Consider the following 27,908-nt stretch of genomic DNA (forward strand, 5'->3'; position numbering starts at 1 on the left):
ATGACCCCACAGCACAGAAAACTTTCTTAAATAAAAAGTGCAACATAAAGGAAATGATTGATGGAATTGACTACATAGAAATTAAGAACTTCTGTTTCTCAAAAGATACCATAAAAAGATTAAAAACAAACAAAAAGACACAAACAGAAGAAGATATTCCTGGAAGAAGGATTTGTAGCTAGAATATATAAAGAATTCCTATGAAACAATAAGAATGCATAATCCAACAAAGTTTATTAAAAGTATCCCTCCAACAGATTTAACCTAACTATATACAAAAACTTCCTAAATTTCTACCTCAGTGACCTCTAGCTGTATCAATTTTAGTAAATTTAACATTGAAATAATCTTGTTTTTCCTAAAACCTGAGTCATCCAATCTCAAAACTTGTAGTCACACTTAACATTTACCTTACTTTACTTTCCATATTCAATTATTTACCAAATACAGTCAGTTCGTTTTCTGCAAGTTTTCTCACATTTTTGTCCTTTCCACTGTCATATCACTGTCATGATTCAGAACCTCATTTTCTTGAACTTGTGGTAAAATCCTAACTGGTCTCCCTGCCTCAGTGCTCTCTTTTACACCTTTCCTGCTTGCTGCTCAGCAGATCTAGATTAACCCACCTAAGCCACACTTTATTTTTCAATGAAAATATATTTAATCATAACCATATAATAAAATGTTGTTGAATCTGATCTAAGAAAAGGGCTTTTTGATTATACAAGTCATGAAACCTGATATATGACAGTGTTAGCACCCCAATTTGGTGGAGAATGTAAGGATTCTAATTGGTTAACCATATAGAAAAGAATAAATTATATTCCTAAAGCACACCATATATATCAAGAAAATCGTGTATTGAAAAATAAAACATTTTTTATATAAACAGCTCATGCAGTTCAATGTTAAAAAAACAAACAACCCAATCCAAAAATGGGCAGAAGACCTAAACAGACATTTCTCCAAAGAAGACATACAGATGGCCAAGAAGCACATGAAAAGCTGCTCAACATCACTAATTATTAAAGAAATGCAAATCAAAACTACAATGAGGTATCACCTCACACCAGTTAGAATGGGCATCATCAGAAAATCTACAAACAACAAATGCTGGAGAGGGTGTGGAGAAAACGGAACCCTCTTGCACTGTTGATGGGAATGTAAATTGATACAGCCACTATGGAGAACAGTATGGAGGTTCCTTAAAAAACTAAAAATAGAATTACCATATGATCCAGCAATCCCACTACTGGGCATATACCCTGAGAAAACCGTAATTCAAAAAGACACTTGCACCCCAATGTTCATTGCAGCACTATTTACAATAGTCAGGTCATGGAAGCAACCTTAATGCCCATCGACAGACGAATGGATAAAGAAGTTGTGGTACATATATACAATGGAATATTACTCAGCCATAAAAAGGAACGAAGTTGGGTCATTTGTTGAGACGTGGATGGATCTAGAGACTGTCATACAGAGTGAAGTAAGTCAGAAAGAGAAAAACAAATATCGTGTATTAATGCACGTATGTGGAACCTAGAAAAATGGTACAGATGAACCAGTTTGCAGAGCAGAAGTTGAGACACAGATGTAGAGAACAAACATATGGACACCAAGGGGGGGAAGCCATGCGGGTGGGGGTGGGGGTGGGATGAACTGGGAGATTGCGATTGACATGTATACACTGATGTGTATAAAATTGATGACTAATAAGGACCTACTGTATAAAAAAATAAATAAAATAAAATTCAGGACTTCCCTGGTGGCGCAATGGTTAAGAATCTGCCTGCCAATGCAGGGCACACGGGTTCGAGCCCTGATCCAGGAAGATCCCACATGCCGCGGAGCAACTAAGCCTGTGCACCACAGCTACGGAGCCTGCACTCTAGAGCTCGCGTGCCACAACTACTGAGCCTGCGTGCCACAACTACTGAAGTCTGCAGGCCTAGAGCCCGTGCTCTGCAACAAAAAAAGCCACCACAATGAGAAACCCGCACACCACAAGGAAGAGTAGCTCCCACTCACCACAACTAGAGAAAGCCCGCGTGCAGCAATGAAGACCCAATGTAGCCAAAAATAAATATAAATAAATAAATAAATAAATTTTTAAAAATAAATAAAATTAAATTAAATTTAAAAATTTTTAAAAATGGTTAAAATGCTAAAATGAAAAATAAAACATTTTTGAAGAAGATATAAGAGATTATCTCTACAACCTTAGGATAGAAAGGGTTTCTTAACTAAGACACAGTAAACACAAGTTATACAAGAAACAATGATAAACTTGACTACATTAAAATTTAATACTTGTGTTTACCCAAAAAAATTATTTTAAAAATGAAAAAGATAAATCATAAATTGAAAGGAAAGATTTGCATCACAAATTACTATCAAATGATTAGTATCCAGAAGATATGTTTTAAAAAAAACAACAACACGTGTTCAAATCAATGATCAAAAGACAACCCAATAGAAAATAGGCAAAGATCCTAGAAAGTAACAGAAAAGTAGAAACAAGAATGACCAAAAAACATAAGAAACAGTGTTTAATCTCATTAGTACTTGAAGTATACTAATTAAAATTACACTGAGCTACCAGATTAGCAAAAGTAAAAAAATGACAATAATAAGTATAAAAAGTGGTTGTGGAACAAACAAAACTTTTACATGGCTGTTTGGAGTGTAAACTGATATAAAACTCACTCTGGAAAAACACTACGACATTATCTGATAAAGTTGATGCAACTTTATTATCTAATAAAGTTGACCCAGCAATTATACTCCTAAGAATATATATCCCCTACAGCGACACTTGCATACATGCACCAGGATACATACATGTACCATTGCATACATTCATACCAGCATTTACTTGTTATGGCAAAAACCTGGAAACAACCCAAATGTCTATCAACAATACAAAGGATAAACAAATTGTGGTACATATGTGCAATGGAATTTCACATACGACAGTAAAAATTAAACTACACCTACACAAAACAATAGGGATGAATCCTAATAACATAATCTTAAACCAAAAAGCAGGCTATGGAAAATGCTTATAATGTGACTCCATTCACATAAAGCATAAAAGCATGTACTACCTACATGGTTTTTTCATTTATCAGTATTGTTGGTTCTTCACAATATGAAGGCAACCAATGTACTTTGCTAAACTGTGAAAATAGTTTCACTATATATTACTTTCCTGGGAGTCAACCAAAGAGCCTCCATCAATCCTTCTCCAGAAACTGATGAGATATAAATCAGAAAGGAAGAGAAAGAGAATGAGAGTATGAATGGTAGAGTGAGATCTACCATTCTGTGATCAAAATCAATACATTTCAATATTTCACCTTTCTTTGTTTTACCTCTTCTGTGGAGTTCCAGCAAGCAATCTTTTACTCTCCCTTACATGGCTTTATAAAATGTGTAAAATATCAACCAGAGATTATAATAATGTTATATTCATGTCACCATTACAATGCAAAGCAATTAAAAAAAAAAGTCCAAAGACTTGCTCTCCAGTTCCAGTTCCGCAATTAGTCACGTGTCCTTCATCAAGTCATGCAGCTTCACTGGGCTTCAGCTTTCTCTTCTGTTAAAACAGGGGTAATCATGCCTGCCTCAGAGCATCCTCGTGAGAATTAAAACAGTAAACTTATCTAAAAAAAAAACAAAAGCACCTTATGGTTCTCAACATATAACAGGCATTCCACAAATATCAGCTCCCTACTACCATCATTGTGCTATCTAAACATCTGAATCATTTATAAATACAAATGGGGGTGGTGAAGGGTGAGCAAAATTGGACCTCAGAAGGCACGCAGGTGCTTAATTTGCTTTCATTCCATAATTACAAGGTCACCAGGTCTTTTGAAAATATATTTATGTCTGTTGCAACAAAATGGAGGTCACGGGAATTCTAACTTGTTTTCTTTGTCTATTAACATCACTACATAATAATTATGCTAGTTCCTTTCCCCTCGTACTTTATATAGCAGCCCTTGCCAATTGGATGATAATCATCGTGTCCTGTCATTTGTTTCCTGTTCTTTTATATAGTTTTCTCAGAACCCAAATCCCAAGTCCCAACTCCATCCTCCTTTAAGATGTCACTGACTGCTTCACATGCAGTACCTTTTTTATGCTTATGAAAAAAAATTAACTTGTTATACACAAGTTCTTATGACTGGTTAGGTTTGCCCTCTTCAGCTGTTGAACATGGGAAAGCAGTCTGCAGTCGCTACCAGTGATCTGGGCATCTGAAATTTGAACCTGGAATACATGTTATCTAATACATACACCATAATTTATACACTATTTCTGGGAGTCAAATGTGCCCCTATTTCTAAACAACTAACTCACAATGGAGCTTTGGATTCACCCTACTACTAAATCATTTATTTAACAGAATGAGTCAAAAAGACTTCTTGCCTTAATCCATTCTTTATATCCATGCATAGGAAATTTTGACTGTCTTTTTACTTTCATATTACCTAATACAATGATATGCACCAAGCTGATCATCAATAAATAATGTTGACTTATAGATTCTTATTAAAGAACATGACAGAGACAATACGAAGGTCACATTTCCCTACTCTTTGCATCTAGGTCAGGCCATGTAACTACTTTTGGCCAGTGAAATGTGGGTCGTCATATACCTCACTTTCTGGCCTGACCCCTATAATATCCCACCTGGTCCTCAACCCTCTTTGCTAGTTAGCTGACCGAATGGAGGGCACTCAAGGACTCTGGAGGCCCTACTGGAAAGCAGAACAACCAGATGAAACAGGCCTGGATCCCTGACTCAGCATTGTAGGAGAGAACCCCTGGGAGAGCCATCTGACCTGCTTTGGTCTGTGACGTGAGTAAGAAACAAAACTTGTTGTATTATGTCACTGAAACTTGGGAGTTGTTTGTTAGCAACTAATGTTAATTACCCTAATAGCATGAACCACCTTACTCCCTGACAGTGTACATGTCAAAATAAAACACCAAACAGAGCTGTAAAATATTCCTAAAAGAAATTTTGAGAATTCAGGTAAATGCAGTCTTTAGATTGCGATTGTCCTAGTCAAGACCGTATCTGTGTGTTACAAGCACCATGTAGTTGTGGTCTTCCTAAATTTTAAATAGGAAAGATATACAAATGTAAAGTCAATAGATAATTCGGGAAATATTTGGCAGATATCAAACCAAACTATTTTATTCATAATAATCCCTAGTTTCTGGTAGTTCCAAAGCTCTTATAACTTTAGTCAAGGCTTTAAGACTCTGAGCATAGTTTCTTCCATAATGTAGAACGAATACCCCTTCTACCTTTAAGGCTGAGCTGGGAAATTTAATTGTTATGGTTAAGGATGCGTGCATTGGGAGACAATTCCCCATTTATTTTTGTGTTTCTTTACATCATGTAAGCAGAGGCTATCTTTTCTGGGATGCTTGTGTAGAGAGCAGTCTTGAAAGATAGAGATAGTATGTCCTTCTGGAGCGCAAGGTAGGTTTGTTTGGTGTCCAGATACCATTTTGGAAAGGTATAGAAGGAGGGGAAATAAGTTTTAAATCTAAGAATCTGAGCCAATCAGAAGAAAATATTTAAACCAGAAGATATTGTAAACTGGCAAATTTAAGGTTTATATCTCATCCCGTTCTCCCCCCACTTCTTCTATCAGAAGACATAGGAAACTTGAAGCCTTCGTTTTATTGGCACACTGTACAGATGGTCCTTGAACACACAGGTCTGAAAGGCACAGGTCCACTTATACATGGATTTTTTTCAACAGTGAATACTACAGTACTACACGATCCAAGGTTGGTTGAGTCTGCAGATGTAGAACTCGTGCATATGGAGGGCAGACTGTAAGCAGATTTTTGAGTGGGTGAAGGGTCAGCGCCCCAACCCCGGTGTTGTTCAAGGGTCGATTGTATTAGTAAATTTGCAACCATTGGTAAATATAGGTCTATAGCAATTCCATTAAAAAAAAAATCCCAGTTTTCAAATCCTAATGTTTGTCAATGATAACATAGCTACAAAGGACTAGAACCTACATGGGTGGTTTGAAAGTCCTCTGATGCAAGAATATGAATTTTAAATTGACCAGACTATCAACTCCTTGAGAATGGCAACTGAGCTTTACTCTGAACCCTCGCAGTGACAAGCAAAGCACATAATGAACAAACATTTGAATATAATTTACTATCAGCCTATTACGGATCATTTTGGAACCTATAGCTCCACTCTGTGTCTTTAAGTCTTTGGATTTTTGAAACCTTTTTATAATGTGAAAATATCCTCAGGAGGGTCATTTCTTTAGCTCCTATTACAAAATATTTTATCAGGATTAACCTAAGACTGAGGGTAAGAGAAGAGAGCAGAGTTCTGGGAAAGGATAAGTAAAACTGGAAGGAAAAAATTTGACAGGTCAGACAAATTACATCACCATTTTGCCTTGGGCCAGCCCTGAAAAAGGGCTTGCAAGAATAATAATTTTACTCCTGAAAGGTATTTTACACTACAACAGCTGAAGTAGTAAACTAGTATGACTGAGAAATAGCAAAAGGAAAACAGTATCTCCCCAGTGATTCTGTCCCATTTCAGACATTATCCACTCTTTTGAGTTACAGTATTTGTGGTTGGTAGAATGATGTACCCCACTGGAAAGATGTCCATGTCCTTATCCCTAGAACCTGTGAACATGTTGCCTTAGATGCCAAAAAGGACTTTGTGGCTGTGATTAAGTTAAGGATCTTGACCTGGGAGATTATCCTGGATTATCCAGGGTGGGCCCAATGTAATCATGAGAGACCTTAAATGTGAGAGACACATGAGTGTCAGTGTCAGAGTGATGCACTATGAGAAAGACCGCACAGGCCATTGCTGGCTTTGAAGATGGAAGGGGATGTGGGAGACGCCTAGACACTAGAAAATGCAAGACATCAGATGCTCCCCTAGGGCCTCTGGAAAAGAACACAGTCCTGCCAACACCTGGATTTTAGTCTAGTGAGAACTATTTCAGACTCCTGACCTCCAGAACTGTAAGATAATAGATTTGTGTCATTTTAAGCCACTAAATTTGAGGTAATTTGTTTCAGCAGCTATACTAGGAGACCAATCTAGTGTTCCCTGAAGATTTTTTTTTTAATAAATTTATATATTTATTTATTTATTTATGGCTGCATCGGGTCTTTGTTGCTGTGCGCAGGCTTTCTCTAGTTGCGGCGAGTGGGGGCTACTCTTGGTTGCGGTGCGCAGGCTTCTTATTGCGGTGGCTTCTCTTGTTGTGGAGCACAGGCTCTAGGCATGCACACTTCAGTAGTTGTGGCACACAGGCTTCAGCAGTTGTAGCACGTGGGCTCAGTAGTTGTGGCTCACGGGCTCTAGAGCACAGGCTCAGTAGTTGTGGCACACGGGCTTAGTTGCTCCGCAGAATGTGGGATCTTCCCGGGCCAGGGATCGAACCCGTGTCCCCTGCACTGGCAGGCGGATTCTTAACCACTGTGCCACCAGGGAAACCCCTGAAGATTTCTTTTAAAATGTTAAGGTAATCCTGGGGAAGAAAAGCAAGGCTGACATAAGAATCAAACTATGATTCAGCCAGTATATCCGTTTAATCCCTTGAGAAGAAGTGTGTGAAACAGGTCTTCAGACAGACATTATCAGGAAGCACTCCATCATGGCATCTCTCCAGAAGACACATCTGACTGAGCAGCCACAGTGGATTTTCCCACGGGAGACAAGAGGCTAGACAAGGGCACTTGGTGACAGAGGCACTGAAATGGAGAAGGATCCTAGGGGCTTTTTATGTTTCCCTTTTCCTGAGAGATTTTTTAAGTGTGAATGGTGAAAAAGGATCACAGCAGTAAATATTCAGGCTGGTGGGATAATGAAAAAAATCAGTCATCTCAAAACAACTTCATCTCCAGGGTGACTTCAGTAATTTAGGAAATAATGGCCTGTCTTAGATATGAATAGGTTTTTCTTGACTTTTGGAAAATACATGCAATCTTACATTTCACAAGGTAAAAAGAGGCAGGTGACAACTAATTATTTATTGACTAAATAGTCTATAAATATTACATTTGAAGCTAAGCTACAAACAGCCAGAAAATAATGATGCGTCAACTTTTTCTTTCTATTCATTGAGCATTTTTCAATTAAAATTAATGCTAAGAAAGAAACCAAATTAACAATGGTTGTCTTTAGGTGGTTGGTCTAGAGAGTTATATGTTTTTTCTTTCTACTTTTTTATATTTTTCCAATTTTACATAATGAATGTGTATTAAATTTGACAAATTATCAGGCCTTAAAAAATTAGTGAGGAAAGGTTTTTTTTTTCTTTTTTTAATGTAGTGAATGTCAATAGTTGAAAAAATAAAGTCACCTCTTAATCATCAGGAGGCAACTTTGCATCAGTGATCTGTAAAAGTTCTCTGTAGTAATTATAATCCTTAAAATATGCTGTGAAAAGGGAGACCAAGTAGCCTACCTTTCTTTAGGAGACAGTCATTCTGCTCTGTCTTCTGAGAACTTTGCCCCATCTTTCCTAATGACAGAGAAATCATAGATTATTTAAATCTACAAGTAATCTACCAACATGAAAACATAATATTATTGAATTTATATTGACAAAAAGAAGGGTGATCATGAAGAACTTAAGCTTTATCTGCAATGTTTTCATTTTTGGAGCAGGGGTGGGCAAACTTTTTCCATAAAGGGCCAGAGAGTAAACATTTTAGGCTTTGCAGGTCATAAGGTTTCTGTTGCAACTGCTCAACTCTGCCTTTGGAGTTTGAAAGCAGCATAAACATGCATGCAGCAGAGTTACTGTAATGGACTGCAATTTTTGTTTTTGCATGTTATGGGATTGTCTCTGGATTTTCTACCCATGGGTCAAATGTGAGAGAGAAAACAAGTATGCAAGAATATAAATGTGTAAAATCAAAGTGGTCTTGAGTCTTGAAGTGCACACCAAAACAATGTGATGAATTTTGGTCTAAATGAAGTTTAATAAAGAAGTCTCAGACCGGAAATCAATATACACGGGCTCTTGTTCTACATCTACTCCCAACAAACTTAAATTTTGGGGGGCCCTCAGTGTTTTCCTGTGTAAAGTGTGTCAAAGCATTCTGAATCCCTCATCCCTAGCCTCCAGAGAACAGCCATCACAGTCACACAGTTATTTTTATAGATGCTGGAGCTCCTCTCACTAATATATTTCTTAATGCCTTAGTGAAGGGAGTAATCACTGGGCGTTCTCTAACATTACAGTGGAGGGAGCAGGGCAGTATGAGACTGCATATGATTAATCCGCTCCAAAGTTCCCACCTCCCTAAAACTTTGAATTTCTTCCTTAACATTAGGCCTGGAAATTCTGACATCTCAACCTCAATGAATGTAGACAACCACTGAGTCCAAGTTTCATTCAATCAACCAAGCAAACTGTTACAGCCACTTCCGGTTGCTTGAACCAATGCATTAAATCCAGGCTTTCTGTGAATTCATATCAATAAACTTAGCCTAATCCAATGTTATAGTCCATCTATCTCAATCTAACAAGCAGAAAATCCATTCCCACATAAATTCACCAAGTTTCTGCCAGTATATAAAAGCAAATTTTGCAATTCTTTTGAGCATAGCTATGTAAGCAGCTTTTGGCAGGAAAGCGCCCTTTGCAGGAAAGAGCTCTCTGCAGGAGGCCCCTTGGTCTTGTCATTAACCTTAAACCAGGCGCCCCCATGCTCTACTCACCTCCGGCCCTAGCACACCTTTCAAATCTTTTGATCACACAATACTTTGCCTAACTTGTTGGTCTTTTCCATAGATCAAAGAAGTAGAAATGAAGAATAAGTAATTAACAGAGGACCAGGTCTCTTCCCTAGCTTCCCCTTCAGTAATCTCGTGAATAAACTGTGTGAACAAGATAGCATCTAAAGATCACAAGAAGTCGACAAGCCTGCACGCAAGGCTGCACGCGGTGGGGGATGGCGATGACTCTGACCCCCTACCTCAATGATTAATTGAGGTTACTTCCCTTTTTCTCTTTAATAGCTTTCATGGCTGAATAGAATCTCTGGAGATGGTTTTTGGGGGACACTGAGTCCACCATCTCCTCAGATTGTCAGCATTCTGATTAAAAGCAACTTTCCTTTCTACCAACATTTGCCTCTCTCTTGGGTATTGATTTTCAAGCAGCAAGCAGCCAGACCTGAGTTCAGGAACAGCTACACTCTCCTTGTACTCATCCCCTGTACTTGTTCTGACTTGAGTTGTAGAGGTCATCAGAGATGGTGCTGGTGGGTCTTGACAAGGCTAGGCATCCTTTTTTACTGCAACCAACTTAGGTGAGGTTATTACAGGACCTTGGAATAAGGGAAAGCCAGTTTCCTCAGTTACAGCAGGAAGTAAAGGAGGCTCAGAAAAACTCAGGGGTTCTAGACTCTCTGCTCCATCTGAATTCATACAGGTACCCCACTCCAGGTCCCACTCCTTCCCAATCAATGTCTTAACTTTCAAGTAACAGATTGGCACTTTATAAATCCAACTTTTATTGTAATTCTGCAACCAATTAAATTATGGCCTGATCTTCAGCAAAGTCAGCTTAGTGGCTACAGAAAGTAAAAGATTCTTTTAGGAGAGCTATAGAAACTCTCTGAATCTCCAACAGTGTCTAGCTGAGAGTTAAAAGGTCTGAATTTATCATTTTCTCTCAGTAAGCTCATCAGTTCAATCAAGGAGTTACCCTACCTTCTAGATTTCATAGTTTTCACTACAACCAAAAAGATATGTATGACAGCCACTTGGTATCCAAGATGTTTGCTTCAGCAAACACTTCATCATAATCAACCACAAGAGATCATTTAATTAATCATGATACTAGTGCATGTCATGGACTATTAACAACTCATTTTTTATTGCCAAGGCATTAAGAAGTAATTCAAGGCCAAGAACATAATTGAACCAGCTCCAGAATTCCACCTTTTCGGATATGTTTCCTGGGACCATTTCTATTACTACAGGTCGGGATCTAGTTAGGAAAACAGACACCAAAGTAAATATTGCAAGAGGGAATTAAATATTATATAAGGAATTGGTTACACAGGTGTTGGTGGGCTGAAAGGGCAAAAACACTGAAACACTGAGGTAACACAGAGATAATAACTATAGCTACCACCCCTTAGGCTAGGGAAATACAAAGGAGAGTTTAGATTATCAGAGCCTAGAAGCTCAGAGGAGGGAGACCTGGCTGCTCCAGGAATCTCTCAGCAGACAAAGGAGCAAAATACCCAAAGAAGCTGGAGCCTGGAACGAAATGCCCATGTAGGTGCCTTATTAACGGGAATAGCAAACCCACAGGATGATAATCCCTTCTCTGCTCCTCCTAACTTCCAATTTCTTTGAAAGGCCTGCTACTCAAGGAAGCTGGCAGGCAAAGGATTCTGGGAAATGTAGTTTGCAAAGCCCCAGCTACATCATCACAGAGCAGACTAAAATAGGTTAAATGTGGAGCGAAATGACAATAGCTAAGTAACTGGTATACTGCCATCTCCCAAGGGTAGACTCATATTAATGAATTCAGGAGACTGAAGCATTAAAAACCAAATGCCCACTTAGTATTATACAGTTTTTTAAATTGCCATATAACTAGAAATGCATGACGCCAATAGGATCAGCACATTCTCTCTCTTTAGAGGCAGACTTCCATGAGGGTAAACAAAAGAAGTTTTGACCCTCAGTTCCAATTCAGCCTTTACACTTAGAGCTTTAGATATGTGTAAATACTAATACCCTCCATGAATGACTCTGGTGTCAAAATCCTGATTCATCTCATTTTTAATTAGTCCATCCAGAATACCGCCTGAGCCTTTGCCTGTTAAAATCAGGGAAATGAAATCTACTACTTCTTCAGTTCTTCAGGTTCCTTGTATTTAACAGAAAAAAAAATTAATTTCTCAAATTATGTGGCATGATCAATCAGGATTCTTTGTGGCTAGAAATGACAGAAACCTAACTCAAACTGGCTTATACGCAAAAAGCAGAATTCATTAGTTCATGCAAATTTGTCTATATGTGTCTATCAGGTACACCAGTATTCAGTTATCCAGGTGAAGAATATAAAATGAAAAGCTCTTCCTCATTGTTCTGGCCTATTGTTGACTTTAGCTGTCTGCTCTTGATGCTTGACAGTCTGCCTGTGACCATATAAAAAGGACCTACCACCTCCCGTGCTCCAGTTACCTCCTCTTCCGCCTATGCTCAAGCAAAACATAGTTGTCCCTTGAACAACACAGGGTTGAGGGGCACTGCATTATCCAAGTATGACTTATATAACTCCATTATCCGCAGTTCCTACTACATATCCCCAGTTCCACATCCGAGGATTCAACCAACCTCAGATGGAATAGTACTGTAGCACTTACTGCTGAAAAAATCCACCTATAAGAGGACCTGCGAAGTTCAAACCCATATTGTTCAAGGGTCAACTGCATACAACCACTAGACCCTAAGGATAGTTTCAGCAGTTCTTTATTCAATGGTTCAAGTGAAAAGTGCCAATTGTAGAGGACGAGGGAGTGAAGGACACAGGATTTGTCACTGAGCCTCCAATGCAACTACCTCATTCCTTTGCACTACAGTCAGCCCTCCATATCTGAGGGTTCCACATGCACAGATTCAACCAGCCATGGATGGAAAATATTTGGGAAAACACATTCCAGAAAGTTCAAAAAAGCAAAACTTGAATTTGTTGCATACCAGAAACTTTTTATATAGCATTTACATTGTATTAGGTATTATAAGTGACCTAGAGATTATTTAAATTATAGGGGAGGTTATGCATAGGTTACATGCAAATACAATGCCATTTTATTTATATAAGGGACTTGAGCATCAGTGGATTTTTGTCATCCGTGGGGAATCCTGGAACCAATCCCCAGGGGGTACCAAGGGATGGCTGTACTTAGATGGGGGAGGCCTCTTTGCTAGCTGGGGCCTCTGGAGAAAGGAGGCCAAGCACAGGGCTCTTTCGGTGCTCTCTCCCTTCTCTCCAACAATACCTATGGTCCTCATTTCACCCTACTGGTGTCGCCAATTCTCTCCATATTCTGAAAAGCTGCTTCCCCTGTCTTCTTACTTCCTACAAATCATGTTCAATACAGAAGTTTTCTCCACCAGTCTCTTGGCTCTGCTAGAGAAGGAGTGAACACAGGTCTCAGGTCTTTTGGCAGAAGGGGTAGAAAGAGGTGAAAACTCTAGCTCTGTCCGTAGAAGAGAAAGAACTGGGAGAGGATCTTCTAAAATCTAAATCAAGGAATCATAACAATAATTGCTAACATTTATATAATATTTACTATGGGCCAGGCACAGTTGGCTCACAGATACAAATATCAATTCACTTAATCCCCACAAAAATCTCATCAGAAATCCTGGGTCCTCTACTTATTAACCATGGGATAGGCAGGACACCCCTTACATCACTGAACCTCTGCTGAAAATGTAGATAATAGAAGTAGCTACCCCATGGCTCATGGGGTTGTTGTGAGGATGAAATAATAAAATACATAAAACTCCTGGCTGGCCCCTGCCTAGAACAGAGTAAGCACAGAACAAATCATTAACATAGTTTAAAAAAAAAAAACTTATGAAACACATCTTACATGGGCTAATTAATTTCCTTTATAAATTCCCACCTACCTGGCATGAATGAATCTTATAACTCCCCACAGATTCCCCACATTTCTCTTGGAGTTCTGCTTCTCCCAACCAGGGGGTGGGGGGAGGGTAGGAGGGAGAAGGGGTCTTCTTAGGGACACTGATTTTCTCTGCAATCCAGTCCAATTGTATCATGACTTCTCTCCAATCTTTACATTTTTTCCTAAGTTCTTCCCTTTTCCCCCAAAGACCTAAACTTTTGAAACTCAGAACTCAGGAAAAGATTTCTTTGTCTCTGCTATACACTGCTTCCCTCTGAAGGTAGGAGCATAAAATAGTGCCCCTGAGTCCTCAAAGTATGGTTCTCAGACCAGGAGCACTGGCATCTCCTGGGAGCTTGGTAGACACGTGCAGATATTAAAAAAAAAAAAAAAAAAACAAATCTATGAAATAAAGCAATATGCATTTGGGACTCTGAAAAAAAAAACCTCTAACTATAGTCAAATCTAACTGTAATCAATTAAAGTTAAATATTGAGATGAGGGGAGGTTGTTTTGCATTAATATCTGTGATGGTTAATTTTATGTATCACCTTGAAGAGTATTTTTGAATGTGATTCATATTTAAATTGGTGAACTCTGAGTAAAGCAGATTGCCCTCCAAAATGTGGATGGGACTTATCCAATCAGTTGAAGACCTGAACAGAACAGAAACACTCACCTCCCAAGGAAAAGGGAATCCTCCAGCAGACTGGGTTTGGACTTCATCTGCATCACCGGCTCTCCTGGGTCTTGGGTGTACCAGCCCACATTGCAGATTTTTGAACTTGCCAGCCTCCGTAACCGCGTGAGCCAAGTTCTTATAATAAATCTCTGTACACACATAATCAGAATATATATGCATCCTATTGGTTCTGTTTCACTGGAGAACCCTGATTAATACAATGTCTAAGTTAGGAAATAGATTCCTCCTGGTAAAAATGTTTCAGGGAACCACTCAGTAAAGACCACCATCTTAATGCCACTCCAATGCCTCCTCTTAAACCCCAGTCTGCGCTAAATGTCTACACAGATCTCATTTCTTCAGAGACTTTCTACTTTGAAAGCAAAGAGAACTGGAGACCGATTGGTTAATTGATTGACGCTTGCTGATTCTTACAATTTAACTGTGTTAATATGTGTAAACTCCTGCCATTCTACCTTGTTTAATGTTGATTAGACATTAGACTTACAGTGTTGGTCATTCAAAGTCAAAATATTCTTCAGATTCCTTCATTGTGATTCTCACTGCAACTTAGATTTTTCCAGCTGTGCTCTAATCCGTTCCTCAATTGTTACAGAATATGTTATAATGCTTTGCACATAATAGGCAAAAAACATTTACTGGTTCACTTACTTCAATCCCATATAAGAAAAGCTCTCCATCTGTCTTCAGTCATTTGATATGTATATATTTCCAGTATAAAAATCCTGAGATGACAAAAAACAAAACAAACTGATTCTTATTCTCTTTCCGTGACTTTCAAATTAGCTTATTTCAAGTTTTAAGGTCCAAAGGCACTCTTTGTTGGAGGAAAACTGACTTTAGGAAATATACTAATAGCTCTAAAGTTAACACATAGAAAAGTTTGTCTCATTCATTCATTCACCGAATACGTGTTAAGCTCACAGGTTTGGGCAGCGCACCAGGCTAAATGCTAAAAAGATACCACTAAAGACTGACCCACGATCCCTTATCTACAATTTGGAAGTTCTCAAAACTGCAATTTTCTTCTGAAATTTTGTGCCAAAATTCATTTGGCTGCAAAACTAGATCTCAGCTAACACAAGGCTATTTATGGTCTTTACAGTTTCCACTCAACTTGAATGTTTAGGTATGTCATTGTCAAAATATTTATGTATTTGACTGCAAGGGAAAGATCCAGACCCACCAAGCCTATTTCATATTAATGATTTATGCACCATTTTACCTTTTCAAAAGGTGGGGGTGGGGGAATCTGATTCTGAAACATTTCTGACTCCAAGCATGTCAAATAGGGATGGCAAATCTGTTCTCAAGGAATTTATAGACCTGTGCACATTAGAATCACCTGACCAGCTGTTAAAGCGTGTCAGTGCTCAGTTGTCACTCAAGATCTTTTAAAACAGAAGCGATGGGGTGGCATCAGTATTTTTTTAAACTCCCCAGGTGATTCTAATATATATCCAGGTTCGAGAGCTACTGTAATTGATATATAGAATGATAGGATGCTGATTCGGTGACTTTGGGGGTGCCTGCCAGAGTTCAGAATCCCATCCTTTAAGGGGTATGCTGAAAAAGTGCAGTATGTTGAGAAGAGAGTGACGAGGAGAGTAAGGGGGTGGACATCAGGACCTAAGAAATCATGATATCAGAAAATAACTCAAGTAATTGGAGACATTAGATGGAGAAAAGACTTACATAAAGTGTATGTAACATCAGCCTATAGGATTTGATTCTGTCTGCAGGGTTCCGGAAGATAAATCAAATTCTAATTCAATAAATATTTATCAAACACTCAGTGCTAAGATCTATGCCAGAGACTTTCATATATGTCCTCATTTAATTACTTTAATTCTCAGTTAATGCTATTCTTACCACAATATGAAGTAGGTATCAGCCCTCTTTTACAAGTGAGGAAACTGAAGCCCAACAGAAGTAGAGCATTTTGCCCAAGATCACAAAACAATTAGCGAGTGGAGTCAAGATTAAAAACTAGTTTTTCCAGACCCTACATTTACTGTTCTTTCCGTAACTCCCTCCAAGAGTAAAAGACACAAGAAGGCAGATTTGAGGGCTTTTAATAAGAAAAGATTTTCCTAATCATTAAGACGTAACTGGGAATGGCATGGTCAGTCATGGGATATAGTGAGTTCTCCATTATTGGAGGTAATCAAATAGAAGTTTATTGACTAGCAAGAATATTGTAGAAGGGTTTTGATGTCAGATAACACATTGGATGACATATTTTGAGACTCTCCTAACTCTGAAACCCTTAAATCTATGACTTTAAAACACACAAGTAGAATGTTAAATAACAAAGCAAGCCAGCATACAACTAGGACCCAAACATATAAGTGACATAGGAGTTTCACAAACAGGCAAGGGTTCTGTGAACAGTGTGCCCAGAAACAACTTCCTGGAGGTGTCTTAAAGAATGGTTTGGGGGACTTCCCTGGTGGTGCAGTGGTTAAGAATCCGCCTTCCAATGCAGGGGATGTGGGTTCGATCCCTGGCTGGGGAACTAAGAGTTCGCATGCCACAGCTAAGGAGCCCAAGAGCCACAACTAAGGAGCCTGCCTTCCGCAACTAAGACCCTGCGTAACCAAAAATAAAAAAATAAAAAATAAAAATTCATTTATTGAAAAAAAAAAAAAAAAAGAATGGCTTGGGTGTGGGCAGGGCATTTCATGAGGAGAGAACAGCATACACAGAGGCACGGAGGCAAGGAGATGTGTTTGGGAGACAAGGATTATTTCAGCCCATCTTGAGTAGAAAGCTCATGTAGAGAGGTAAGATTGAGAACCAAGATTAGAAAAATAGAATTGGCTAGAGGGCTCTGAGGGTTTGTTTTTTTTTTTCTCCTAACAATGGACAGTCTCCAGAATGTTTTTTTCCAAAGGATCATATGAATAATACATATATTTTAAAAAGACAAGAAATAGGAGATGGCTACAATCATACAGGGCCCAAAACAGGTCAGTAGCAGGAAGATTAGAAAGAAACTGACAGAAAGAATCATCAGAACTTTTACATGGATTTTAAATGGATTAAAAATGTACTTGTAAAAATGAAACTATGACTGTACTAAAAGAAAATTTAGGTAAACTCTTTTATAGTCCTGAGGTGGAGAAGGATTTTCTGAGCATGATTCCAAAGTAAGAAATAAAGGAAAATATTGACATTTTTGATTACATAAAACTTAACATTTCTGGTTGGGTAAAATACAGCATAAGTTAAAAGACAACTGGTAAACTTGGAAAAATATTAGCAATATGTATATAACATTACTAGGACTTAATATCCAAACAATATCCTTAATAAAAGTGTTTAAAAAACCACTTTGAAACAGATGAACAACCCAAAAGAGAGAATATACAAAGTACATGAATAGGCAATTCACAAAATAAGTGAAATATTCAAAACATCAAATAAGATCTAGGAGAAAGAGGCACTTCCATAAACCAATGGTAAAAGCAAAATTTTGTTAATTTAGCAATAGGAATAAAGTAATAAAATCTGTACATTTTTGGCCCAATAACTTTACTTCTAATAATTTAGCCTAAAGAAATCATCAGTTAAGTGTACATGTATAGAGATATTCATCATGGTGTTGTGTAAAGTAGTAAAAACTAGATATAAGCTAATGTTCTATAACAGGATATTGGTTAAATACATGAAGGTACATCCATTTATTTGGATGCCATGAAACCATTAAAAATTATTTTCTACACATAGATTTATGAACATGAAAAGACATACACAATTCACAAGGCAATTAACAAGAAGACTACCAAAAAACATACATAGTGTAATCCCATTTTTGAAAACATATTTGCAAGCACAAATGTATAGTGTCTGGAAGAATGTACATTACAATACTGAGAAAAGGTATCTCTGGATGGTGAGATTACTGATAATCTTTTACTCTCTTCTCTATACCTGTTAAAATATATGAAATCGTATATCTCAATGAATTCTTTAATATTTATTTTACAAAAGCACAATAAGGCCCTTTTTACTTAGGAGATAGGGAAAGAATTAGCCTGACTTAACAACTGGATATGGGTGACAAGAGAGACAGCAGAATTAATAATGGTACTGAAGTTTTGCCCACAATTAATGTGAGAATAAAGTGGAACTGAAGAAAGGGTGACAGCAAGGGAATCACTTTGGAGTTGAGAAATTGAATTTCATGTTAATCTTTGTGTTCGAGATGACATGAAAGACAGGAGGAACTATCTGGCAAGCACTCTTTCTTCATTTCTCTGGCCAACAACAAAATGATGAATGTGGGAATCACACAGGTTTCAGCCTACTCTGTTGAAAGTAGGGTCCTATCCTCAGTGGATGGTTTTGAGGCAGGGCAAGGACTAGGGCGAGGCAAGTGAGATGTAAAATTTAAGGGGTGCCAAAAACCTCAGAGATCAAGATACATAATATTTTAGAACATCAAAAGTATCAAAAAAATCCACGATGAACAAAATATCAAAAGTTTAAATAAAGATATGATCTTATTATTAATTTTTCATTCCTTTTGCCCCAGGCTCTGATATGCTCAACACGAAGCTACCACTGTTCCCATCCCTATTTAAACTTTTGATATTCTGCTTGGCATTGATTTTTTTGCATTAATTTCAATTTTTTAAATACTGCATGAAGATGTTATGCATATTCATTACTGAAGGGTATTTTTAGTGCCCCTTAAATGTCGTGCCTGAGGCAGGTGCTTCATTTGCTTCACCCTAGTCCCAGCCCTGTTTCAGAGAAACGGAAATAATTTTACCTGTGTGTATTACTTTACTAGCGCTGTCAAAACAAAGTACCACAAACTGGCTGGCTGAAATGAAATTTATTGTATCACAGTTCTGGAGGCTGTAAGTCCAAGATCAAGGTGTGGGCAGGCTTGGTTCCTTCTGAGGGCTGTGCTACAGACTCTGTTCCATGTCTCTCTCCCAGCTTCCTGTGGTTTGCTGGAATCTTTGGTGCTCTTTGGTTTACAGATGCATGACCCCAATACCTGCTTTCAGGACTTCATGGTGTTCTCCCTGTGCCCATGTCTGTCTCCACATTTTCCCTTTTTTAAGGACACTGGTCATATAGGATTAGGGGCCCACCCTACTCCAATATGACCTCATCTTATTTTAATTAGTTACATCTGCAATCACCCTATACCCAAATAAAGTCACATTCTGAGGTACTGGGGATTTAGGACTTCAACATATGAATTTGGGGGTGGGGGGGACACAATCCAACCTATAACACCATGTTTAGTAAATTTTCTATTTGCTTTAGTCTGGTATCCTTTAGAAGCCTCAACACAGTTAATCGCAGAATCTCTGCTCTGCACTCAGTAATGAGCAGGATCGATTTACAGCCTCTGGCTTCCTTTTGACTACAAAATGCTATGACTATTTGGACTATGAAATCTATGTCTGTTGAGAAGCAAATATCTCATAGGCTGGAGGATATGTACGTGCCGCCTCAGTATTACCTACGCACCAGTCCATTATTTCTGACTCTTACAACTCAGGCTCTGGAACAGAAGGAAGCAAAGAAGAGCTGAAAAGCCAGTGAGCAGCATGAACCCCGGGAGCTATGGGAAATCCTAGGGGGTACCCCAATGCTATCTCCAGTCACACACTCATCCTCCATTCCCTATAGCTCATATCCAGTCTTTAAGAAAAAATGGAAGCATCGTGATTTGCATTTTTACTTTTGCCTTATGTCACTAAAGTAACAATGACCAGCCTTAATTGAGTGCTTTTACAGACGTGACTTGACGTAATCCTCACGAAAGCTCTAAAAAGTAATACAAATGTGGAAACTGAGGCTTAGAGTTCACACAGCTAGTAAGCAGCAGACCCAGGATTTATATCCAGATCTCTCTGACGTCAGAGCCCGGAAACAAGAAACTCTACCGCATGACGGATATAGATCTCCGACCCAATTCTAGAGCTCTGTCAAGAGCGTAAAGCCAGCGCGACCAGGGTCAGACACAGAAGATGACCCTCCGAACAACCCTCACTCCCACCCTTTTCTGCCGCTCGCAGAGACTGCCCACGCGCGCCCCGCCCAAGTACACAGAGTATAAATTTGGAGCCCTTTCGTAGAGGCACTCCTGCTGAGCCAGTAACTTTCTAACAGATGCTTAACAAACACGATCTTAACAGGAAACTAGCATATGTTCCCTGGCCAGTGTGATCATAGTTTCCATGAAGGTCAAGGCAGTGAAGCTCTGGCCATAAGCTCACTCAAACTCTACTTGAGTACCAAGGGGTTCACTCTGAGCCAACAATGGTGGAGTTGATCAACTGTGTTTTTATAAAATCTATAATCTATAAGACTTTCTTCTCTTCCCTCATCAAGATCTTTGCATAGATGGTTTTTCATAAAGAGAGTTAGCAAGGATGGTAGATAAATGAGCAGACTGGACAAATGTTTTTCACCTAATATAATTTAACATTTTGTTTGTTTTTAATTTATTTATCTTATTTATTTTTGGCTGCGTTGGGTCTTCGTTGCTGCACGCGGGCTGTCTCTAGCTGTGTCAATGGGCTTCTCATTGAGGTGGCTTCTCATTGCAGAGCATGGGCTCTAGGCGCACAGGCTTCAGTAGTTGTGGCACGTGGGCTCAGCAGCTGTGGTGCACGGGCTTAGTTGCTCTGTGGCACGTGGGATCTTCCTGGACCAGGGCTCGAACCCGTGTTCCCTGCATTGGCAGGCGGATTCTTAACCACTGTGCCACCAGGGAAGCCCTAATTTAACGTTTTAGTGAAGCCACTTAATGATATGCAACAGATAGCACAACTTGGTCTCTGTAACCCATGATAATTAACTCAAGGGGTAAACAACTAGAATATTAAATAATGTTGGCCCAAGGGAAAAAGAGGAATGAGAGAAAGAAGTGCAAAGCTTGAGACATCTCAAGCCATGCTGTGGTATCATTCACTTTTTGAGGGGATTTGCAGGAAGGAACAGCAACAAAATTAAGAAAGAATAGTAAGTGGGTCTATCTCCTTGTTATTTGTTTTTTATTGTCATCCTTTCATGACAACATAAAATTAGACATGGTAACCCTCATGGAATTTTGTTTTATGTATTAAAGGATATTCCATATTTACTCAACTACCTTTACCATGCTGATTTGTATTAAGCTTTGTCACCACTGACATCTTAACGTTGTCATTCTTCATAAATTGTTTGCAAATTCTCTAGAAAGCATTATTCTGGAATGTTCAGGATAGGAGAATGAAATATCCCCTCTTAAAGTAACCTTCTGTCCCGTTATCGTTGCCTCCTTGATGAGTTTTACAATATCTGCTCTCCCCTCCCATTATGCCACCATCTCTCAATCTAGTTTTAGTCAAAGCATAAGAATTCTGTGATGTAGATCTGAAATCATTTTACCACTGTCTGCAGTGATTCCCCAGTGCCTGACGTACTCTTTGATTCTAACCTTCAAGAGATGCACAATTTTTCTTTTAAATCTTTTAGTCAAAAATAATTTTAAAGTCATTTCGGAGCTTTGAAATAGAGCATAGAACCAAAAATTAAGCATGAAAATATGTCTTTGATGTAAAATTTTATTCCTGTAGAGAAGATATATATTCACTATGTACTGTGCTCATGTATGCTCACAACATTATTTCTGATGGGATATCTGAAACCAGACTCAAGAAATAGCCTCTTTCGTGGAAGAGTAGCTCCATCCTTGTACTATATGCTCTAGGCTCTCCTTGTCACAAGGAGGGTCATAAAACTCAATCTACTCCTGTTTCCTGTAATATTAACCTCTTTACTCCCTTCCTTCTAGGATAAAAGAGCTGTGACTATCCCTTTCTAAGGTGAAATATACTCAATAATAGAGGAAAAATGTACCTAGCTTTAAAAAAAAAACTTGATAAAATAAAATGGAAACAAACAAAATAGAATAATTCATCAGAGCCCTAATTATGATTCAACTACCTATAAAATTACATTTACAAACTTATAAAATTATGTTTAGAAACAATTTTTCCATTATTATTGGAAGGAATATATCTATAATTATGGGAGTAAAGTTTTGGACTTTCAGACCTCACTACTGACCCATCAGCAGTAAGCAAAGTTATAAGGGACCTATAAATCATTAACATTAACAATGGGGCTTCCCTGGTGGCACAGTGGTTAAGAATCTGCCTGCCAATGCAGGGGACACGGGTTCGAGCCCTGGTCTGGGAAGATCCCACATGCCGCGGAGCGACTAAGCCCGTAAGCCACAATTGCTGAGCCTGCGCGTCTGGACCCTGTGCTCCGCAACGGGAGAGGCCACGATAGTGAGAGCCCTGCGCACCGCGATGAAGAGTGGCCCCCACTTGCCGCAACTAGAAAAAGCCCTCACACAGAAACGAAGACCCAACACAGCCATAAATAAATAAATAAATAAAATTAAAAAAAAAAAAAAAAAACATTAACAATGGGTTCTTTAGAAAAAATTATATTCAGTCTTCCCATTTTGAAGGGAAAACACTACATTATCATTTAATGAGTAAGTAGCTTTTTTATTATAACATCTTGGTGAAATAATGGCAATATTCCCAAACAGAAAATGAACAAATGCCTCTAGTCTCCACTAACTGAACCAGCCCTTTCTTCCTAAGTATCAGGTCCTTTCAGAGTCTTCTGAATACACTATGAAAATAGACAAGAGTCTGGCAGACAGAATCTTTGGAACTATTATGCAGTTCACAGTCAACTGTCATCATGGGAATAAATAATGAGATGTTCAATCCTGGCTCAAAGGCAAACATTCCTGCAAAGGTTCATACATAGGTTAAAAACCTGTCCACATTTCATTATATCCTCAAAGTTCAATACTACACTAATTACCATTCAAACCTCCCATAGTAAACACCATGATATAAGAAAATGGGTGAGAAAAAATCTTACACTGTGATTTTCATCTACAATTCTGAAATATTGTCCTGGGTGGGGAGCAAGGGAGTCTCAGCCAGTGACCTCATCTTCTTTCTGAGGTGTTCTGGCAGCTCATGGAACCTTAGCCATTAGCACTGGAAAAAGGCCCAAGACAGATCAGAATACTCCTGACATCATATAACCAAGCATGTTATATACTTAGATCTATATGTGGACTTCCCAAGATCTACTTAAAGAAAAAAAAAGAAAAAGGTATATATGAATATGTAGATACACATGTATTTAATGTAATATATACACATTATATCTGTGTTACATATATATATATATTACATTAAAGCAGTTCAGAAAGACAAAAGGGTGAGGAACACAGAACAAGGTGGGTTCAAAATATTCCCTATCTTCAGACTTCTGTTCCTTAAACGAGTTCTAGCATTTCCACTTGGAAAAAAATCTTTTTAAACTTAATCCAGATATAGAAGAGGAGATATATCTGCCACTCCAACCACCTTATGCCAACCCCTATCTTCTCCCCAAGGAAGGAGGAATTGCTAAACCAGATTGATAAGGCTCAAAGTACTCATTTGGCCACCCTTAAAAGTATAAGCATTCATCAAGCATTTAAACGCATAAGGCGCACACAGATGCTCTTTTGGCCTTCTTTCTTTTTGGGGTTGGGTGTGTAAATAAACCTGGAATTGCCACCAAGGAAAGGCAGGTCCTTCCAGGTCTCAGAGAACTGGTTATTGCTTCTCGCTACGGTAACTTGTGGCTTCCCAGAGGGTAGTGACATGTCAAGATATAGTTTGGGGTTGGGAACAACAGGTGGGAGGCCCTGCTTAGGCTTCCATGAATGCTTTTAAAATAAAGACTGATAAATTGGAATGTGTCCAGAGGTCCAAAGAGGTACAAACGTAACCCTCTGGGAAACACCGACCTAGGCTATTGTGGATCAGATAAATGACCGTGGGCCAGCTGTCCTCCACCTTGTTCTCTCCTCTTGTGAAAGATGAATTGTAATTCAAGGAAGCATCCATGGGATGAGGCAGGAGTTGGTTCTGCGGGCTAACCGGACCCGAGTCTCACATACACTCGGTCTTCGGAAGTGCATCTTATTCCCACCCACAAAGCTCCGCTGGAGGATGGCACCTCTCCTCGCTTCCTGGTACCATCCTCAGGCTGTAGCCCTTTTAAAAACTCTTTTCGCTTTCTGTGTTCCTTGTGACCTGATATCACTAGATTAACAAGACTGGTGGAGCAGAGAAGGAGACACACAGCATGATCCACCTAGGCCCTGCACCCTTCACCCCACCCCAAGGACTGCCCACTTCCTAGAACTAATAGAAAAAGTACAATCAATAATGCATTAGCCAGCCTTTTGAAATTCCTCACGGGTCAGCAAGCATGGGCACTGCTGAATTTTACACTTGAGAAATTAACCAATTCTTGATTTTATTTCAAAAGTCAGAGTAATAAGGAAAATACTTTTTTCTTTTCCAGGAAATTCATTTAAAAATTGGCACCTCACATATAATAATATAACTTACAGTAAATCTGGAGCTAAAGTAAATAAGAACATTTCTCCCTAATCCTCCTATCAATCTTTGAAAATCCTTAGGTATTAATTTTAATTAATAATATCTCCCTCCCACCAGCAATAACAGTCACATAATATGGTGATTCTGATAAAATATTGCTTATGTATGCATCTGAAATATTAAAATTTTAAAATTGAGAGATAAAAGTACTCCAAGACACTAGTATGATTATATTCATTTCTGTATTTTTGAAATGGCAAACTCCTGGAATCAACCTAAATATCCATCAATGGGGGTCTAAATAAACGAATCACAGTACCTCCAAGAAATAGTATTACATTATGCCCTTCGCTTTTTTATTTTTAACTAAATTTTATATCCTGGAGATCTCTAAACCGTAAAAAAAAGAACTAGGTAGATCTGTGTGTGTTTTTCTGGGAAAATCTCCAAGACACATAATTAATTTTTTTAATGGTAACATGATCCCATTGTTGTAAATTTCTTTGTGTGTGTGTGTGTGTGTGTGTGTGTGTGTGTGTGTGTCTGTTCCTCTGTATGAAAGGCATATTCTTTCGTTCAACAAATATGTACTATGCCCTGTTATGTGCCAGGCACTGTTTTTTTTTTTTTTTCGAGATATTGTGGAAACATAGAGGAACAAGACAAAGTCCTTATTCTTATGCAGCTTATTTGTGAATGGAGGAGAAAGACAGTAAGCAAGTAAATAAATAAGATACTTTCAGATAGTGATCAACACCATAAGGAAGTAAAACACACTAATGGACGAACTGTGTAGGATCATCTAAGGTAACACCTGAATGCTAGACAAGATCGGGGGAGAGTCTTTCAGGCAGAAAAACCATCTGATGCAAGACCCTCAGACAGCAAAAAGCCAGTGAGGTGAAATACGGTTAAAGGAAATGGTAGAAATAGTGGAAGAAGCAGGCAGGGCCAGATCAAGAAGAGTGTTTTAGCTCATGTAAAGGAGTTTACATTTTATTCTATATGCAGTGGAAAACTAACAAAACTGGGATTGGGTGATGCGGGAAATGACCCAAAATGACATACATTTTTAAATGTAAGTCTTAAAAAGTGCATAAACACTCCCCATGCCAGTCCTTAGGATGCATTAGAAACATCTAATATTGAGGGAGAAACTTTTTCTCCATTGTTTTTTTTAACTATGTGCAAATAATACTTAAAATGTTTAATGAAAAAAATGGGTTAATAATGTAAGGTGGCAAACCAACGCTGAGAATGTTTTCTTGCTTCTTTGTTTAATGTGCAATACTTTTTTCTAAGCATACCTGTCTATAATGTCATCAATCTTCTCCAGACTGTGAGCAAGAGTAATGTCATATTAATATCAACTAAGATCTTCAAGCTTCTAAACTCCCCACCAATTCAGGCAAAACTTACTTTTTAAGTTCTCCCTCTCTTCCAGCCAACTCACACCAATTCCTTAACCTCTCTGAATCCTAGCTTGGGCTTCTGTAAAGAGAGAAATGATAGCAACCTTAGATATAATGAGTTAATGCAGGAAGCATTCAAAGTTAGGTACATACTGGACCTACCCAAAAAGTTAGTACAAGATACAGAGGCTCACTGAAATAGGATAAGACCTGAACATCTGCATTTTATTGAAAGTTTCCAGGTGATTCTGATACATACCCAAGCTTGAGAACCAGCAAGTTAACATATTTGCCTAATCTAGTGCAATTCCTGGCATAGCAAGCTCCCATAAAAAAGTGTTTGCTCCTCACCCTTCCTTCTTCTGCCTGAACTACAGAGTAGGTGGTTTCCTTTCTATTATCTGTCTCACCAACTCTTCAGTGAAATTAACAGAATAAAAATTAAGAGAGACAAAATGTAAGACCCTGCACAAATAATAAAAAGTCATGTGTGCAAATATTAAGTATTATGTGCCCTACAATTACAGCCATTTAAAAAATATGCATATGCATGAGATGGGTGGGAATAATGTGAGACCTAGCCCTCTCAATGAGTGGTAGTTGATGGTACTGGATTTCCTCCAGGCTCCCTGTGCCTCCTCAACATGGGACAGTGATGCACTTGCATCCAGACTTATCCACACCTTTGGCAGTGTCTCCCGACACCACTGGCTGACTCAGCCTCCCTGGAAGTAAAGGTCAGACACTGATAAGGCTGTCGCTGTGCTCATCATAACAGGGCCACCGAAGTTCCTGTGTCCCACCCAGACCTGGAGGTACCCCTTGAGGCTCTGGCTCTTCCCACCACCTCAGCTCAGAAGAGCTGCACGAACTCTGGGGTTCCCAGTGGAGGGGTCAGATAAACACAACTCAAGGTTACATCCTCTGAGAGATGAGACACAGAAAGGAGCCAGCAGGTAAACTCCTTGCTTTTCTGGGTCCTCCCTCTACCCTCCTATCTACATCGTACCCCCATTCCCCAACCCCCATCCCCATATCAGATTGATGGTTTCATGAATCAGCCCCTAATGCCATCCTCAGGCCCCCAAATACACTAGAAGTGAGCTGCTAAAACTAGGCAGTTGACCTCACTCCTTGTCACGAAATATGATGGACAAGGAGGATCCGCTACTCCCACCTCAGGAAGAAACAGAGGCATGAATGGAAGGATGGAGGGATTTCCCAGAAAACAGAAACAAGGTCTGTTAGATTGGCAGCAACTTCCTTGACACCCCAGAGTCCTTGCCACTCCTGCTCATCAGGGTTTGAATGTCTGCTGTGGTCCAGTGACAGGTGGATGTTTTTACTCTGTCCCTTTTCAAATGGAAGCTTATTTTGCAATTTTTCCTGCTAATGTTTAATTATTGCATATGTCTGTGTTGAAATTAAGAACTTATATTTAAGTTTTTACATCATTTGATGCTGGGGATACACAAGGAGACCAGGTGGAAAGGAATGAACATCACCCAGAGACCTTGGACTTTAAAGAAGAGAGTGAGAGGGTTATTTAAATGGGAAGAAAAATGTGACATTGGGGTACCAAAGAGGTGGACTATGAAAATTCACTTCTACTAGCGTGATGAGTGTACCCTTGGTTTTTTA

At 38.8% G+C, this 27,908-nt stretch overlaps 1 protein-coding gene across 27 annotated transcripts in view; it reads right to left on the reverse strand.

Annotated features, from left to right (window-relative positions):
• Nucleotides 1-2,290: 2,290 nt before the first annotated feature.
• The window catches only part of LOC309665796 (uncharacterized protein), a gene marked incomplete at its 5' end in the record, with an annotated part of 60,504 nt that continues 34,886 nt past the window's right edge, over nucleotides 2,291-27,908 (reverse strand). For 10 of the 27 annotated variants that reach the window (XR_014266697.1, XR_014266700.1, XR_014266701.1 and 7 more), the window contains 3 exons: nucleotides 14,384-14,532; nucleotides 15,056-15,129; nucleotides 26,275-26,346. Coding sequence is in view for 3 of the 27 variants with exons in the window: in XM_082472522.1 (XP_082328648.1) it covers nucleotides 3,634-3,671; nucleotides 8,499-8,555 (95 nt within the window). The other 17 variants (XR_014266696.1, XR_014266698.1, XR_014266703.1 and 14 more) reach the window with 9 other exon arrangements.

Source organism: Balaenoptera physalus, assembly GCF_965194825.1.
Source record: "Balaenoptera physalus genome assembly, chromosome: 8".
NCBI lineage: Eukaryota > Metazoa > Chordata > Mammalia > Artiodactyla > Balaenopteridae > Balaenoptera > Balaenoptera physalus.